The 13,922-nt window shown below is 44.6% G+C and overlaps 1 protein-coding gene across 1 annotated transcript in view; it reads left to right on the top strand.

Moving 5' to 3' along the window:
• Positions 1 to 9,071: 9,071 nt before the first annotated feature.
• The window catches only part of MPC2 (mitochondrial pyruvate carrier 2), a 22,320-nt gene continuing 17,469 nt past the window's right edge, over positions 9,072 to 13,922 (top strand). Inside the window, exon 1 of the mRNA XM_018567007.1 lies at positions 9,072 to 9,302. Coding sequence (XP_018422509.1) covers positions 9,200 to 9,302 — 103 coding nt within the window. The 5' untranslated portion in view covers positions 9,072 to 9,199. The remainder of the gene's footprint in view (positions 9,303 to 13,922) is intronic.

The raw sequence follows: 13,922 nt of genomic DNA, 5'->3' as shown, positions 1-13,922 counted from the left end.
CGGCGGGCCCGCCCCCCCCCCCCCCCCGCCGTGACGTCATCATGCACACACATTACTTTTCTGTGCGTGTGCGATGACGTCATCGCTCATGCGCACTGGTCTTTTTGACGCCTGCCAGCGGCCATCTTGGCAATGGACGCCAATGTCTCCTGACACTGTCCATGACCGAGTGCTCAACATTTCATAGGAGGTGACACCAAAATGACTGAGTCATTTTGGTGTCACCCCTCCAATAGTGGCACCCGGGTCCGGGCCGCCCCCCCCCCCCCTTTTTTTTTTGGGTACAGATAGTATACCTGTTACGGCGGAGCGGAAGGACTTTTCGCCGAAAGTTAAGTATAGTGAGGGGGTAGAGGGGGCCAGATTTGAGTGGGTAATGCCATTTTCCCAAATTACTTGGAAAAGTGAACTTATCCTTTAATGCACATTGTGCGCGTTAGAGAGTAAGCGCACACACACAATGCCCTACACATGTGCTTATTCACATGAAGATGGAAGTGGTGGCAGAGTTGGTTTTCATTTTTTTTTCTTTATTTTATTATTTTTTACTTTTTATCACTTTTTATTTATTTTTTACATTTTTATTTATCTTTTATTCTTTAATAAAAAAATTTAAATGAATTTTTATAATTTTTTACTTTTTTATCACTTTACAAGCCCCTGTGTGATAGCATTTCCATAAAGAGAACCTGTCACCTCCAATACAGGAGTTTGAGCACAGCACTGTGCTCCATCGCCTGTGACAGTTGAGACAGGAAGACTGTGAGTACATTATTCCTGTCTCAATGTTCACACAGAGCAGACCAGAGAACGGATGTTCTCCGCTCTGCTCGCGCTCTCCATCCTGATGTAATTTGCTGTGGTCCCAGGTCCCCCATAAGAGCAGGGGACTTCGAAAACCTCGGTGGGGAGGGAGGCAGCCGGCGGCGAGAGAGGCAACCACGAGGGGATGGACCATCGGGGGGGTTGCGGGGCAAGGGATGGATGTACCAGCAGGCTAATTCTGTACAGCCACTGAGATCACTTGGGCAAAATGAGCGCTTGCCTCCTGCTGTACATTTAGCCCTGCTTGCTCACCCCTGTGACTTTAGTTGTCAATTATCATTGGACTCCATGTGTTAGCTTTGTGGATTGATCCTTATGTACATTTTTAAACTTGCTAGGTCATATTTCTTTGTAAGCTCTGAATTTCAGTTTAGGCAAATCCTTAGTACACTATACATGAGGGGACTCAGACATGAGTTCAGTTTAATTTGATTTCAGCATTCAGGTAAACAAGTTTCTGAAATCTGCAGAGTAGTTAGTAAACCAAAGGTCAGGGCAACAGGCCAGACAAGAAAGAAAAGAGGAGAAAGGTTAGTCAACTATAAGCCAATGATGTCTGAAAATTGTGGGAAAATAACATTTGCTTTTCAAATGTTTGAGGCTGTGGTCCCCTTCCCACTGCTCCTTTTTTTTTTCTTTACATCTATAATGTAATAAACGTGTCACTAATGCTACGTGTGGCTCTCCTATGCACAGTACTTGCAGCATTACCCATGCAGAATCTTACAAGGTAGGAGACATCACATGAAGAGGTCGATGGAGCTTTGTGTTATGTTACCTTCTCTTTCAACTTGTCACACACAGTAAAACAAAAGTTTCAGGGCTCATTCACCTGCAGCATTTTTTGCAGATTGCACTGGACCGGAACACAGGCACTAATGTGCCACGGGTTCGGGTGCCGGCGATCGCACTGCGGGTGAGGGGCGTGGCTGCGGTGCCATTGACTTCAATGCATCGCTACGCTCTCTTCCGCCCCAAAACACAGTGAGCCGGCCGGGTTGCGTTCCAAGGCGTTTCAGAGGCCGAACGCACTCTTATGGTGTGGCTGGGCCCTGAGCCGGCCAGGTTGCGATCCAGTGCATTCCAGAGGCTGAACACACTGGAATGCACTCTTTATGATGTGAATGGGCCCCTAGTAAGCATAACTAGCCTTATGCTGGGGTCTGGTTCTTTCTTTTCATGAGGGGACCTTGATGTGTTAGCTGGACAACTGATCTCCACTTCATGTACCACCTTGTACTCTATAATGGTGGGACCTATCTTTATCTATCCTGTAACATGTTACTGAAATACATGGATGTGGATCGTTTTCAGTAAGGGATTGCTTTCATCAATAGAGCCTTTTAAACATGTAGATTAGATCTAGCAGCCTGGGGCCCCTCTTTTGTTACATACATACATACATACATACATACATACATACATATATACATACATACATATGTGGAGTGCATATATACTGTACATATGCACTCCACATTTCCTGATAAAGCCGTTCCATAGGTCTGGGAAATGTGTTAAATGTTACCATTACCCCATCACTACAACAAGGTTCTGATAAAGTGAAAGAACTTGTTTCCATTGAAATGAATGAATTGTGGGTAATTACTATTGTAGGTGTGTTTGGGATTCTAAGCATTGTGCTATTGTGTATTACTTGTGTAAGCATGTATAGTATTTTCCTTAATTTTTTTTTTGTATAATAAAAAATATAATAAAAAATAAACGTTTCTTGTATTTATTGTGTATAAATTGTACCGCCTTCAAAGTCCCAGTATTTTCCTCCGATGGCACCTTTAGTAGATCAACCTCAATGACCTAAAACAAGTATGCTAATCAGGAATTCTGACTTCCTCCGATTTTTTTAACGCTCGGGGAGGCAACCTCCAGTTGGGCTGAAACTACAAATCCTTTCGTGCCTCTGACTTTGAGAGTCATGCCTGTGGCTGTTAGTGTCTTGCAATGCCTCGTGGGACTTGTCGTTCCACAACAGCTAAAGTGCCAAGGTTTCCTACCTCTGTCTTATCTACATACTTGTTCAGGCTTAGAAAGTATTGACATCAGAGGCAACCAGCACACTTTAAAGAAGACTCACAATGGCAGCCCCGATATTTCTCTTTCTGCAAGTTTCCTATACTAACATAACTTACAGTAATACATAATAATAAATAAGCCGCCTAAAATGCTTCACCACATTAAAGCTGATTGGAAGACCTGATTTTTGTGTGCTGTAGTTAAATAATACTTTCTCAAAACATTTAATTCCTTCCCCAGCATGCTACTATACAGTGAGAACAGAGGCGGCACCTGTATAAGCTCATCTCTCTGTCTCCTCTGCTCTCTCCTCCTATCAGCACATGAGCACTGCTGCACAATTGACTGGCTCCTTGTTCTGCTTTTCCTTCTTTCTCTAGGCTGAGCTTTGCTGTACAGAGGATTACAAGAGGCCGATACCTAGCCAAGTTCGGATCCTTGCATTGCTTGCAATGAAAAAATCTATAATAATTATGTATTAAGCAATAAAGAGGTACATACATTTGTTTCTTTTATCTATCTAGAACTCCGCTGTAATTCTCATTTTGGGAAGCCTGAAAACATATTGAACTAGATCATTTTGATTGTTCCTACTGAGTATTAATGCCAGGCACTGGATTAACAATATTTCATAACTGATCTGTTCCAGCACAACCTACTTCCCTACTCTATGAAGTCTGCCAACAATAGAAAGTCATCTTGAAGCATGTACTATTTGCAAATCACTTCCATCAGATATGGCCTGGCCAGGTAGGGGATCTAAACACCTGGTCTTCAAGCGGTTAAGTACTAGTTCACGCCGACCCCAGTGCATTCCGGCCCGATTCGGTGACAGAACACACTGGGTCGCATCCCGACTGGCTCACTGCGTTCTGGGGTGGGAGGGGTCATGCAATCAGAATGCATGCAGCATTTTTTTGATCGCATCGGACCGTAACGCATGGATTGATGTGCCATGCGTTCCAGTGTGGGCGATCGCACTGTGGCCGGGGCGTGGCTGCAGTGCCATTGAATTTAATTCAGCGCCACATCCCCTCCTGCCCCAGAACACAGTGAGCCAGTCGGGATGCGATCCAGTGTGTATCGGGCCAGTGTGTATATATTTCCTGTTTTTTTAAACATGTGAACTAGAACTTTATATGTTCTGATTTTAAAACTATCCAGCAAGTTTTGGGCAATGTTTAAGGATCTCTAAACCAACCCCCAATCCAGTTATCCTCGCCTCCACATCGCTCTCCCGCCAGTCCTTCCTCCAGTGCAGCAATTGCAAAACAAATGGCAGCGCTTCCAGGTATGATGGAGCATGTGATCTCCTTCCCTGAGCCAGTGTTTAGGCCTAGGGGGCAATTGCTTGGCTCATACACTGTCACGGGTGGCAAGACAAAAAGTACTATACCATATTATATCTCAGGACACCTTAGTGAAAATGTAAAGCAGAATTCCCTCCAGAGGATTGATTGGCTGCTATAGGCAAGCACAAAAAGGCTTCTAATGGGCACTTTAATAAATTACACCTTTTACATGTTTACTAGTATTTGGAAGACAAATACTTTTATATCTCAGAGAAGGGCCTGTCCTCAGAAGACCAAACATTAAAGTAGCAATCCGGGGAAAACTATTAACCCTTGCAGTGGGGCCACCCCAGCACTGCAAAGGTTAACCACTCATTTTGGTCTAGAGAGAAAAATAACAAAGCTATACTCGCCTGATCCTCAGATCCAGCCGTGATAGCGACGCCTGCTGTCTGTCTCCTTCTATGCTCCAGTGATAGTATGTCCCTTGGCACCCACTTTGTATAGAACGTGCTGATTTATGGGACCTTAGACTGCTGCAGCAAAGGAGCAGAGAAGCTCCAGGAACCGGTTTAAGGGCTTGTTCACACCATATACAGTGCGTTCCAAAGTGGTTAGCTGCTGGAACGCACTGTATCACATACCAGCCGGCTTCCTGCACTCAAGGGCGGGAGTGGCGTGTGGTGGTGCACTGAAGTCAATGGCACTGCCACTAAATGGCACTGCCACTACGCCCCCCTGCCCACAGTGCGATCACCTGCACCAGAATGCGTAGCACATCAATGCCTGCGTTCTGGTCCAGTGTGAACTGAAAGAATAGTGCATGCAGCATTTTTTTTTTAGATCACAGTGCCGGAAGGAGGCATGGCTGCGGTGCCATTGACTTCAATGCACTGCCACGGAACTTATGTGTAAAACCACAAATAGGCAAACACTAAGCCAAGAATGAAAAGCTTGTGCTGCACAGATGTCTGCCACATAGTCACTGACATCCCCATCCAGATTTACTTCATCTTGATCAAGCCTTATCATTTTCAGTAGTCTCTCAAAAATATGTATATTTGGAATTCTAAAGATTACTTGCTACATGAAATAGAATACATCATTGGACTCTGTATTTGTCAGTGTAAAAAAGTCCTGAAGCACTTTCCTGCATAGTAGCAATAGCGTATACAAAATGTGGAGTAACTCTATGGACATTAAAGGGTATCTAAACCCAAATAACTAAACCAAATATGTTGTTGCACATGTTCTTCTAATGGTAACATTGAATCCATTTGTGTATATCTTGCTTTCAGTTCAAGCATACCTTATGGCAAATTATATTGACAGAATTGCATGAAAGATCTGCGTGTGCGACGTATAAATAGAACCAGTATAAGATTTTCATATCACAAACTATATATACTTATACAGATAATTATTATTATACAGGATTTATATAGCGCCAACAGTTTGTGCAGCACTTTACAATATACGGAAGACATTACATCATTCACAATACAATTCAAGACAAGATGGTAAGGAGGGCCCTTATGGAGGTGTAAGCATGGAGGGTAGGCTTTCCATTTTCTTTTATTGGAAGTTTCAGCAAATAACTATTTTCAGGTATTTAATGCACAAACCCCATGCAGACCCCAAAACATACCTACTAGGTCTACATGCAAAACTTTTTTTTTTAGAGATATCTGAATTGTAACTCTTCCATATACTTAGAGCCTATATTTGCACTACCAAATGTCGTGTTTTTTGCCTTAATTGTCTAAATTAAGGTTAAAAATGCCCGGTACCTTTCCATGCTACCATGTCCCCAAACACTTACCTAGAATCCATGTTCACTGCTGCTGGCTCCAGAATTATCTGAACTGCTTCCCTGAACTTCTGGGTTGTAGAGAAGGTTTCTGAGGGTAGGGAAGTGGGTTGTAGAGGAGTGTACTGAGAGTAGGGAAGCAGGTTGTAGAGGAGGTTATCAAGGGTAGAAAAGTGGGTTATAGAGAAGGGTACTGAGGGTAGGGAAGTGGATTGTAGAGGAGGGTACTGAGGGTAGGGAAACAGGTTGTAGAGGAAGGTACTAAGGGTAGAAAAGTGGGTTACAGAGAAGGGTACTAAGGGTAGAGAAGTGGGTTGTAGAGGAGGGTACTGAGGTTAGAGAAGCAGGTTGTAGAGGAGGGTACTAAGGGTAGAAAAGTGGGTTGTAGTGGAGGGTACAGAGGTTTAGAAGCAGGTTGTAGAGGAGGGTACTGACGGTAGGAAAGTAGGTTGTAGAGGAGGGTACTAAGGGTAGAGAAGCAGGTTGTAGAGGAGGGTACTGAGGTAGAAAAGTGGGTTGTAGAGGAGGGTACTGAGGGAAGGGTAGCGCAGCTGTCTGTCAAATTGCCATGAGAAGAGGAGGAGGGAGCAGGGATGTGGCTTGCTGGATGCTGTGTACTTTTATGGACGTGCACAGCTAGGCTCAGGTTTCTGGCAGGAGTGTGCTCACATGGGTGTCTCCTTTCCAGCCGCTAGGTAAAGGAGACACCCCTCAAACAAGAGGGGGAGGGCAGTGCTTTTGGACCAGCCAAACAGTAAGAGGACATTTCTCCTTTTAGACAGTTGCCATTGTAACTATTGGGAAATTCTCCCTGTATACCTGTTCTGATAACAACTGAAAATAGGGGATTTTCTATCACTTTCACTCTTGGTGACAATGGCCACCAGCGCAAAAACAGAGAGCTAATCTCCCTAATGGAATACAGACAACAATAAAAAGCAGACCGACGATCTATGTAAATGTAAAGTGGCTTTGGCTTTAGATTTGCTTTATAGACTAAGTTTACCATTGTAATAAAATGCATTACGCAGTCAAAGGGCTCCAGTAAAAAAAAAACACTGTACAGCTGCTTTAAAATTGGAAGTTTAATTTAAATGCCATACCAGTGGGCTCTTCACGTCTTACCCACAGCCTTGCTGAAAAACTATTAACGGGAATAATCGGGACACCCTGACTGTTAGGGCGTACTCCCTGCATCACTAGAAAGAGCGTTCTCCCTCGTTTAAGACCCATGCATGTGCAGGTTGCTTAGTATAGAAATCTTTCCTCCAATGATTTTAGATACTTTCCACAGTGGTGATCTTCTGGTGCTGTGGGGGTTAAGATCAGCGGCTGTGACTGTGAAGCATTGGCGCTGCTCGCCCTCCCCTTCCTTTTTTTTCCTCCTATTTACAGAAATTGTAGCATTCTTTCTCAGAATGCAAAGTGTTTTCAGTGAATGGAGGATGGGTGGATTAATGACAGGATGCTGTTCCCCATTCATAGAATGCTTTGCATTCTGGGAAAGAATACACTGAGGGGGAATTTATCAAAACTGGAGCAGAGTCTGGAACAGTTGCCCATGGCAACCAGTTGGCTTCTATCTTTCATTTTCAAAACCCATATTTGAGTTCTGTGAATGGGATAGGGAGAAGGAAGATACCCTGATGGTTCACAGTCACAGCTGCTGATCTTAAAGGACAAGTGCAAAGAGTAAAACACACTCTTAAGGTGCCCATACACCTGCCGATTATCGTACGATAATCGCGGGAAATCCCGCGATGGTACGATAATCGGCAGGTGTCCGGAAGGCGTGCGACCGTTTCTACTGTACGGTCGCACATCTTTTGTCTCCCGAGCAGGCTCGAAAACCCGCGAGAATTGTACGATTGTCGGCGGGTTAGTGGCGTTCTCGGGAGACAAATCCCGCACTGCCCGTGCGCCATTGGAGTCATCGGAAGCCCCCCCCTCAGCGCGGCGGGCTTTCGATGATCGCAAGTACGATCTGCCTGTCCAAGATGGGCAGATCGTACAAGCCTTTAATTACTTTACAACTATCGCACGACTCTAGACGTGCGATGGTTGTAAAGTGTATGGCCAGCTTTTGAGCTGACGTGGGAAACTACAGCTGTCACACATCAACTCTATACCAAAAACTGAGCGATCATGTGACTGTTGATTGTCTAGCTCACAGTCTCTTCTCCCTGCAGATAGGTCACTGTCATCCCTATCCCCTGCAAGAATTTCCCCCATCTGGCTGGTGGGAGGAACAGACAGGGGAGGGTTGGACACGGCTGGCTCTTGGCCTAGAGAGGTGGAGCTAGCTGTCAGTTAGGCAACCAAAGCGGATCCCGACAATATTGCCAGGATCCTTCTTGGCTTTGGCTCTGCACTGTCAGCTGATCGTGGGTATTAGCACGCTATATGTTGTCTTTGGGTCACAGAAGTAAATTAGTAAATGTATTCCTGTGACCCAGAATAGAAGTAAAGCCAAAAATAAAATGCCTTTTCATCTCTTTTTAATCCCACAGCACTGGAAGATCAGCACTGTAAGGAGTATCCAGCGTCAGATGATTTCTAAAGTAAGCAGCAGCCAATACTCTTCTTCACACTAAGTTATATCACTGACGCTACATACCCAAAAATATGTCATTTTACTTTTTTAATGGAAGCTTTATTTTTTTCCAAAACCTTGAAGCTGCAGAGAAGAAACCTTTTCAGGTTGTCAGCAATGGCTGCCTATATTTTTCTCTCAGTACATATTTCCTTTAAATTCCCCAAACATGAAATTTGCCAGCAATATGCCGCACAATAGTGTGAAGTCACTGAGGGGTATTTATCAAAATCTGGAGCAGATGTGCATGGCAACCGATCAGCTTATATCTTTCATTTTTCAAATCTTAACTGAACAAACTGAAGATAGAAGCTGATTGGTTGCCCTGCCCTGGGCAAATGCACTATATTCTGTCTGCTGCAGTTCTGAAGTGACAGGCAGCTCTCCCAAGTAAACACGCCTGCCTGATCCCCTCCTGCAGAGAGTGGAACGCATCGATGGAACGCAGTGATAAAACAGCTGTCAGGAAGAGGCGGGGCTTATCGCTTCTCAGTGTTCTACGGTGAACCAATGAGAACAGCGATCGGCATAGACGCCCTCTTCGGAGACCTTGCGAGGACGGTTGCCGCTTCCGCCTGCCCCTGTAATTGTATACATTGCCCTCCAAGTCCCCGCAGTTGTCAGTGATCAGTAAGAGCGGCAGAGATGGCGGCGGCGGCTGGGTTGAGGGCGTCTTACCACCGAGCCCTGGATAAAGTAGAGCTCATGCTGCCTTCCAAGTTAAGACCTTTCTACAATCACCCGGCAGGTAAAATCATTTTCACAAGGGCATGACTTTGTATTGGATGCCTTACATGGCATGCCATGGCAAAGAAAAATACCAAATCTAAGTATTTTCAGTGTTTGCGATGGAAGGGTAAACCAAAGGTCACCTTTACTATCACTAGGCAGTGTAAGCACTGGTGATCATAAGAGCACATTACATGCATTGCATTGATGAGTGCTGACAGGCCATTGAAGCTCACAAACCTGAAACAAGAGGAGGAATCTTTATTTAAAAAAAAAAAGGCATTAATATTTAGCTGTTTCCAATGAGATCATGTGATGAGCTATCACAGCAGTCACGTGATCAGTTTGGAAGCTGGCAATCGCAGCTTGGTCACTGTGCTGGAAGTGTGCATTTACATGCGTTGCAGTGTGAAAAAAAAAAAAGCAGCCTGCTCTATTTTTTCCAAATGCAATGCACTGGTGTGAGCTACACTATTGAAAACACTATTTTTTGTGTATATGCATTTTAATGTGCTAGAAAATGCATCCAAATGCATTGGGTGAGAATGGGCCCTTAAAAACTGATAAACTCGTCAACCGTGATAGGTCTAGTCTCTGAAACATTCTTTTATCTGTCTAGAAACATATTTGTGAATTGGTCAGTATTTGATCAGCATGTTATCTATATAGCTGAAGCTTGTCATATTCATTGCATGATTGTCACTTGCTCTGGCTGACTTTCTTGGGTATCAGCCTCATATTCGGTTGTAGGCAGACTCATCAAGTTTGACCAGCTTAGAAGGAAAAGATGGCATGGCGGCTAGGAAACCCAAAACCTTATCCGAGGATTGTTCACTACAATATAAGTGGCATCAGAAATATCTAACTTTGCTTTACCCTTGCTGTTCTTCAGGCAGAAATATGTGTGTTAGGGTGAACACTTGCACCTCAAGGATTAAGTGCCTGTTTGCAGGAAGCCGGCTGGGATGTGATACAGTGCGTTCCAGCAGCTAACCACTCTGGAATGCACTGTATATGGTGTGAACAAGCCTTTAAACCGGTTCCTGGAGCTTCTCTGCTCCTTTGCTGCAGCGGTCTAAGGTCCCATAAATCAGCACGTTCTATACACAGTGTATAAAAGTGAGGATGCCAAGGGACATACCATCACTGGAGCATAGAAGGGGCATTGCTGGCCAGATCCTAAGATCAGCTGAGTATAGCTTTGTTATTTACCTCTCTAGACCAAAATGAGTGGGTAACCTGTGTAGTGCTGGAACAGCAAAACGTTTCCCAGCACAACCAGCCAGCATGCAAAAAAACTTGTCTAACAGCTAAGGTTAAAAACGGAGGTTTTAGATACACGTCTTCTACAGAATGTGAAAGCAGCACTGCCTCGTGTTTTGTTTGCAGTGCTGGGGTGGCCCCACTCCAAGGGTTAATAATAGTTTTCCCTGGAGTTCTGCTTTAATGTTTGGTCTTCTGAGAACAAGCCCCTCTCCAGGATATAAAAGTATTTGTCTTCCAAATACTAGTACAAATGTAAAAGGTGTCATTTATTAAAGTGCCCATAAAAAGCCTTTTTACTTTGTACTTGCCTATAGCAGCCAATCAATCCTCTGGAGGGAATTCTGCTTTACATTTTCACTAAGGTGTCCTGAGATATAATATGGTATAGTACTTTTTGTCTTGCAAGTGCCTTTTAGATCATGTGACTTTTATTCGCCTGTTTGTCCTGACTTTTTTTTTTCCCCTTAGGCTACTTAAAGTGGATATGTTGGCTTCAGGAATGAGACCAACATGTAGCTCTTGTCTGTCTGCATTTTTCTTAACTGTGTTTCCTTCAAATAACTTTAAAATGTCAGTTGATTTTAAAGTTGAAAATGTTACTGTCAGTACTTAAGGTGATGATACCAGGGTGCAGAAAATTCTTGGGGTGGGTGAGGAGAGGAAACTTTTTTGCAGAATAAACCCAATGGGCTTTTTTTTATTTGTAAATATGTTTTTTTTGTATTTGGGAAGGATGCTCTGGGCACTGCGTCTACAACACAGCAACCAGTCATCAAGTGGTTCTTCCTCCATGTGGTGTTTTTTTTTTTTGCTTTTGTAAGCCATACATTTTTAGTGCAGTGTGGGACACTAGCTTGGGAGCAAGATAAACCCAGATCACCCTGCAGTGTGACATAATGGAAAACTGAATACTTACCTCTCCATAATTTTCCTTTCTTGGTGCAGCATACATGGCAGCAGTGGCGTAAGAATCGCCATAGCGACCCGGGTGGCCGATACGGGGCCCGGGCACAGGTGGGCCCTGCCAGGGCACCGGATGCTGCGGCGCGTTTCTCCTCGCAGCCTCTGCGGAGCTGTGACAGCCAGCAGCTGCGGCAGAAGAGGCCGGTGTTCGCAGTGAAGGAGGAGGCAGGGCCCGCCTAAGAGCAACTCCACCTCCTCTTGCATCACTGGCCAGCGACCTAAGAGCAGGCAATGCCCGTCGGGGCCTGGGGACGGAAGAGGAGGCGGGGCCCGGCGACCACGGCGGTGGACAGCGCTGACAGGTAAGAGGCCACTGCAGAGCCCACTATAGAGAGTCTATGGTGGGCTCTGCAAGGTCACTCTCAGGTGGGCTGTTTGGCATATCAGGTGGGCTCTGCAAGTGGCATAACTAGCAATCACGGGGCCCCATACAAAATTTTGCTATCGGGCCCTGTGATTTCTAGTTACGCCCCTGCATGGCAGCATACATTTTTTTTTTCTAAATTCTTTATCTATTATGAAAGAGCAAGAGAAACCATTGCAACAAAAAATAAAAACATCAAAGGTGAATACGTTTATAGGTACAGTATATCTAGTTGGGGGGTGACCATCTACAGTCAAATGTAAGGTACAGATATAACATAGACTTTCAATCGCATCCAGACAGTCATGTCAATGGCACCTCAGACATGCCTCCCACTGTCAGTGCGATCTCCGGCACCAGAGCACACGGTGCAGCAATGCCCTGTGTTCCGGTGCAGTGCAATCGCAAACTAGTGCATGAAGAAGGGGAGTGAGTTGCATGCTCTCTGTACCCTGTATTTGTATTTCTCTTTGCTCCTGGCAACCAAATTGAGTGTTAAGGGCTGTTTATGGTTCTGCAGGGCGCTATACAAAACTCCAATTGAGGTAAATTTATTGGAATTTTGACTTCAGTACAGGCGCTTTATTTACCAGATAGCATTCATAATTCATGGAATGTTCCCAGGAAATTTTTTTTTTAAACGTATTTAAATCTCTTGTCTCAACCAGTGGTTCATGAGCCTTTTATGGCTCTCAGCCAAGGCTGGAAATATTCATGTGACTGAAAGTATAGAGGTCAGAGAATTCGAATGACAAACGAGCGACATGAATATTCTAAAGGAGATCAGCAATGTCAACCTGCATATTTTCTTTTCCTTTAGTACTTATAGCTGATCCTGGTTGGTGGGGACAAGGTGTCTGAAAAGCACAGGTTTACTGCGCCCTGCTCCATGTCCCTTCCGACATGGGGAAGAGAGAAACTGTCAGGCAGCCTAGCAGGGTGGGGAGGAGAGCGCTGAGCATGGTCTGTGTCACAGGAGGCTGAGCTCTCCTACTGCACTGCACAGCCTCCTGTGACAGATCAGGATGGAGTGTGGTGTGGGGGTGGAGACAGCTCTCACAGGAGGCTGAGCCGGCGGCAAGGGGGAGGAGTCAGCTGTCAAATGAGACAGAGGTCTCCTTCTCTCACCACCGGCTCACCCTCCTGCGACAGCGAGTCAGGATGGAGAGTGGTATACAAACAGTTAGGGCTTGCTCACACCGAAAGCGTGTGCGTTCCAGTGCGCTAGCTGATCGCAGCGCCATAGCTGAGAAACTTCCCCTTGCGTTTTGGGGTGGGGGTGTGGCGGTGCATTGAATTCAATGGCACCGCTTATACGCCCCCCCGCAGTGCGATCGGACGCCTGGCAAAACTTTGCCAGCGCTCCGTTCCATAGGCAAGCCCTATTTTTTGCAGTGGAACAGAACGCTGAATACAATGCACCGCCACGCTCCCCCCCCCCGCCCCAAAAAAGTGATCTATATCACTTCCTATTCATTCATGATTGTGTCATAGTAACTCACACTATATCCAAAATGTGTGAATGAACAGGAACACTCAGTATAGAGGATTCCTGTTCATTCAGTGCTGAGGCTACAGAAAAAGAGATTTAGGACGCTGTGTCCTCAATCTCTTTTTCTATTTTAAAAGGGAAATATCAGGAGTCTGTTTAGGAGTCTGTTTAGACCCCTAATATTTCCCCAAAGCCTCCAGCAGTAAAGTTAAAAAAGAAAAATATTTAATAAAAATATATATAAAATATTTAATAAAAATATATATAAATGAAAGTATTAAAAAAATTTAGGAATAAAAATAAAATATTTAAAAAAAGGTTAGAATTTTTTTTTTTTCTTTTCGGTTTCGTTTCAGTCTGAAGAATTTCATTTCGGTGCACCTCTAGTTAGAACTATTGACAGTGGGTTTTATTGCTGCCTGTTCCTTCCTGCACTGGTGATGATTGCACCCCTTATTTCTTGTATTGGTGACACAGGGACAATAAGTGAAGGAAAATGGAAAATCTCTCTGGGGGGAGGGGGGTGTTGTCATAAAATGATTTAAAAACCTGCA

The sequence above is a fragment of the Nanorana parkeri genome, unplaced genomic scaffold (genome assembly GCF_000935625.1).
Source record: "Nanorana parkeri isolate BGI_ZX_2015 unplaced genomic scaffold, ASM93562v1 scaffold996, whole genome shotgun sequence".
Taxonomy (NCBI): Eukaryota; Metazoa; Chordata; class Amphibia; order Anura; family Dicroglossidae; genus Nanorana; species Nanorana parkeri.
The sequence above is the reverse complement of the archived record's forward strand: the minus strand, read 5'-3'. Positions and strand labels throughout refer to the sequence as shown.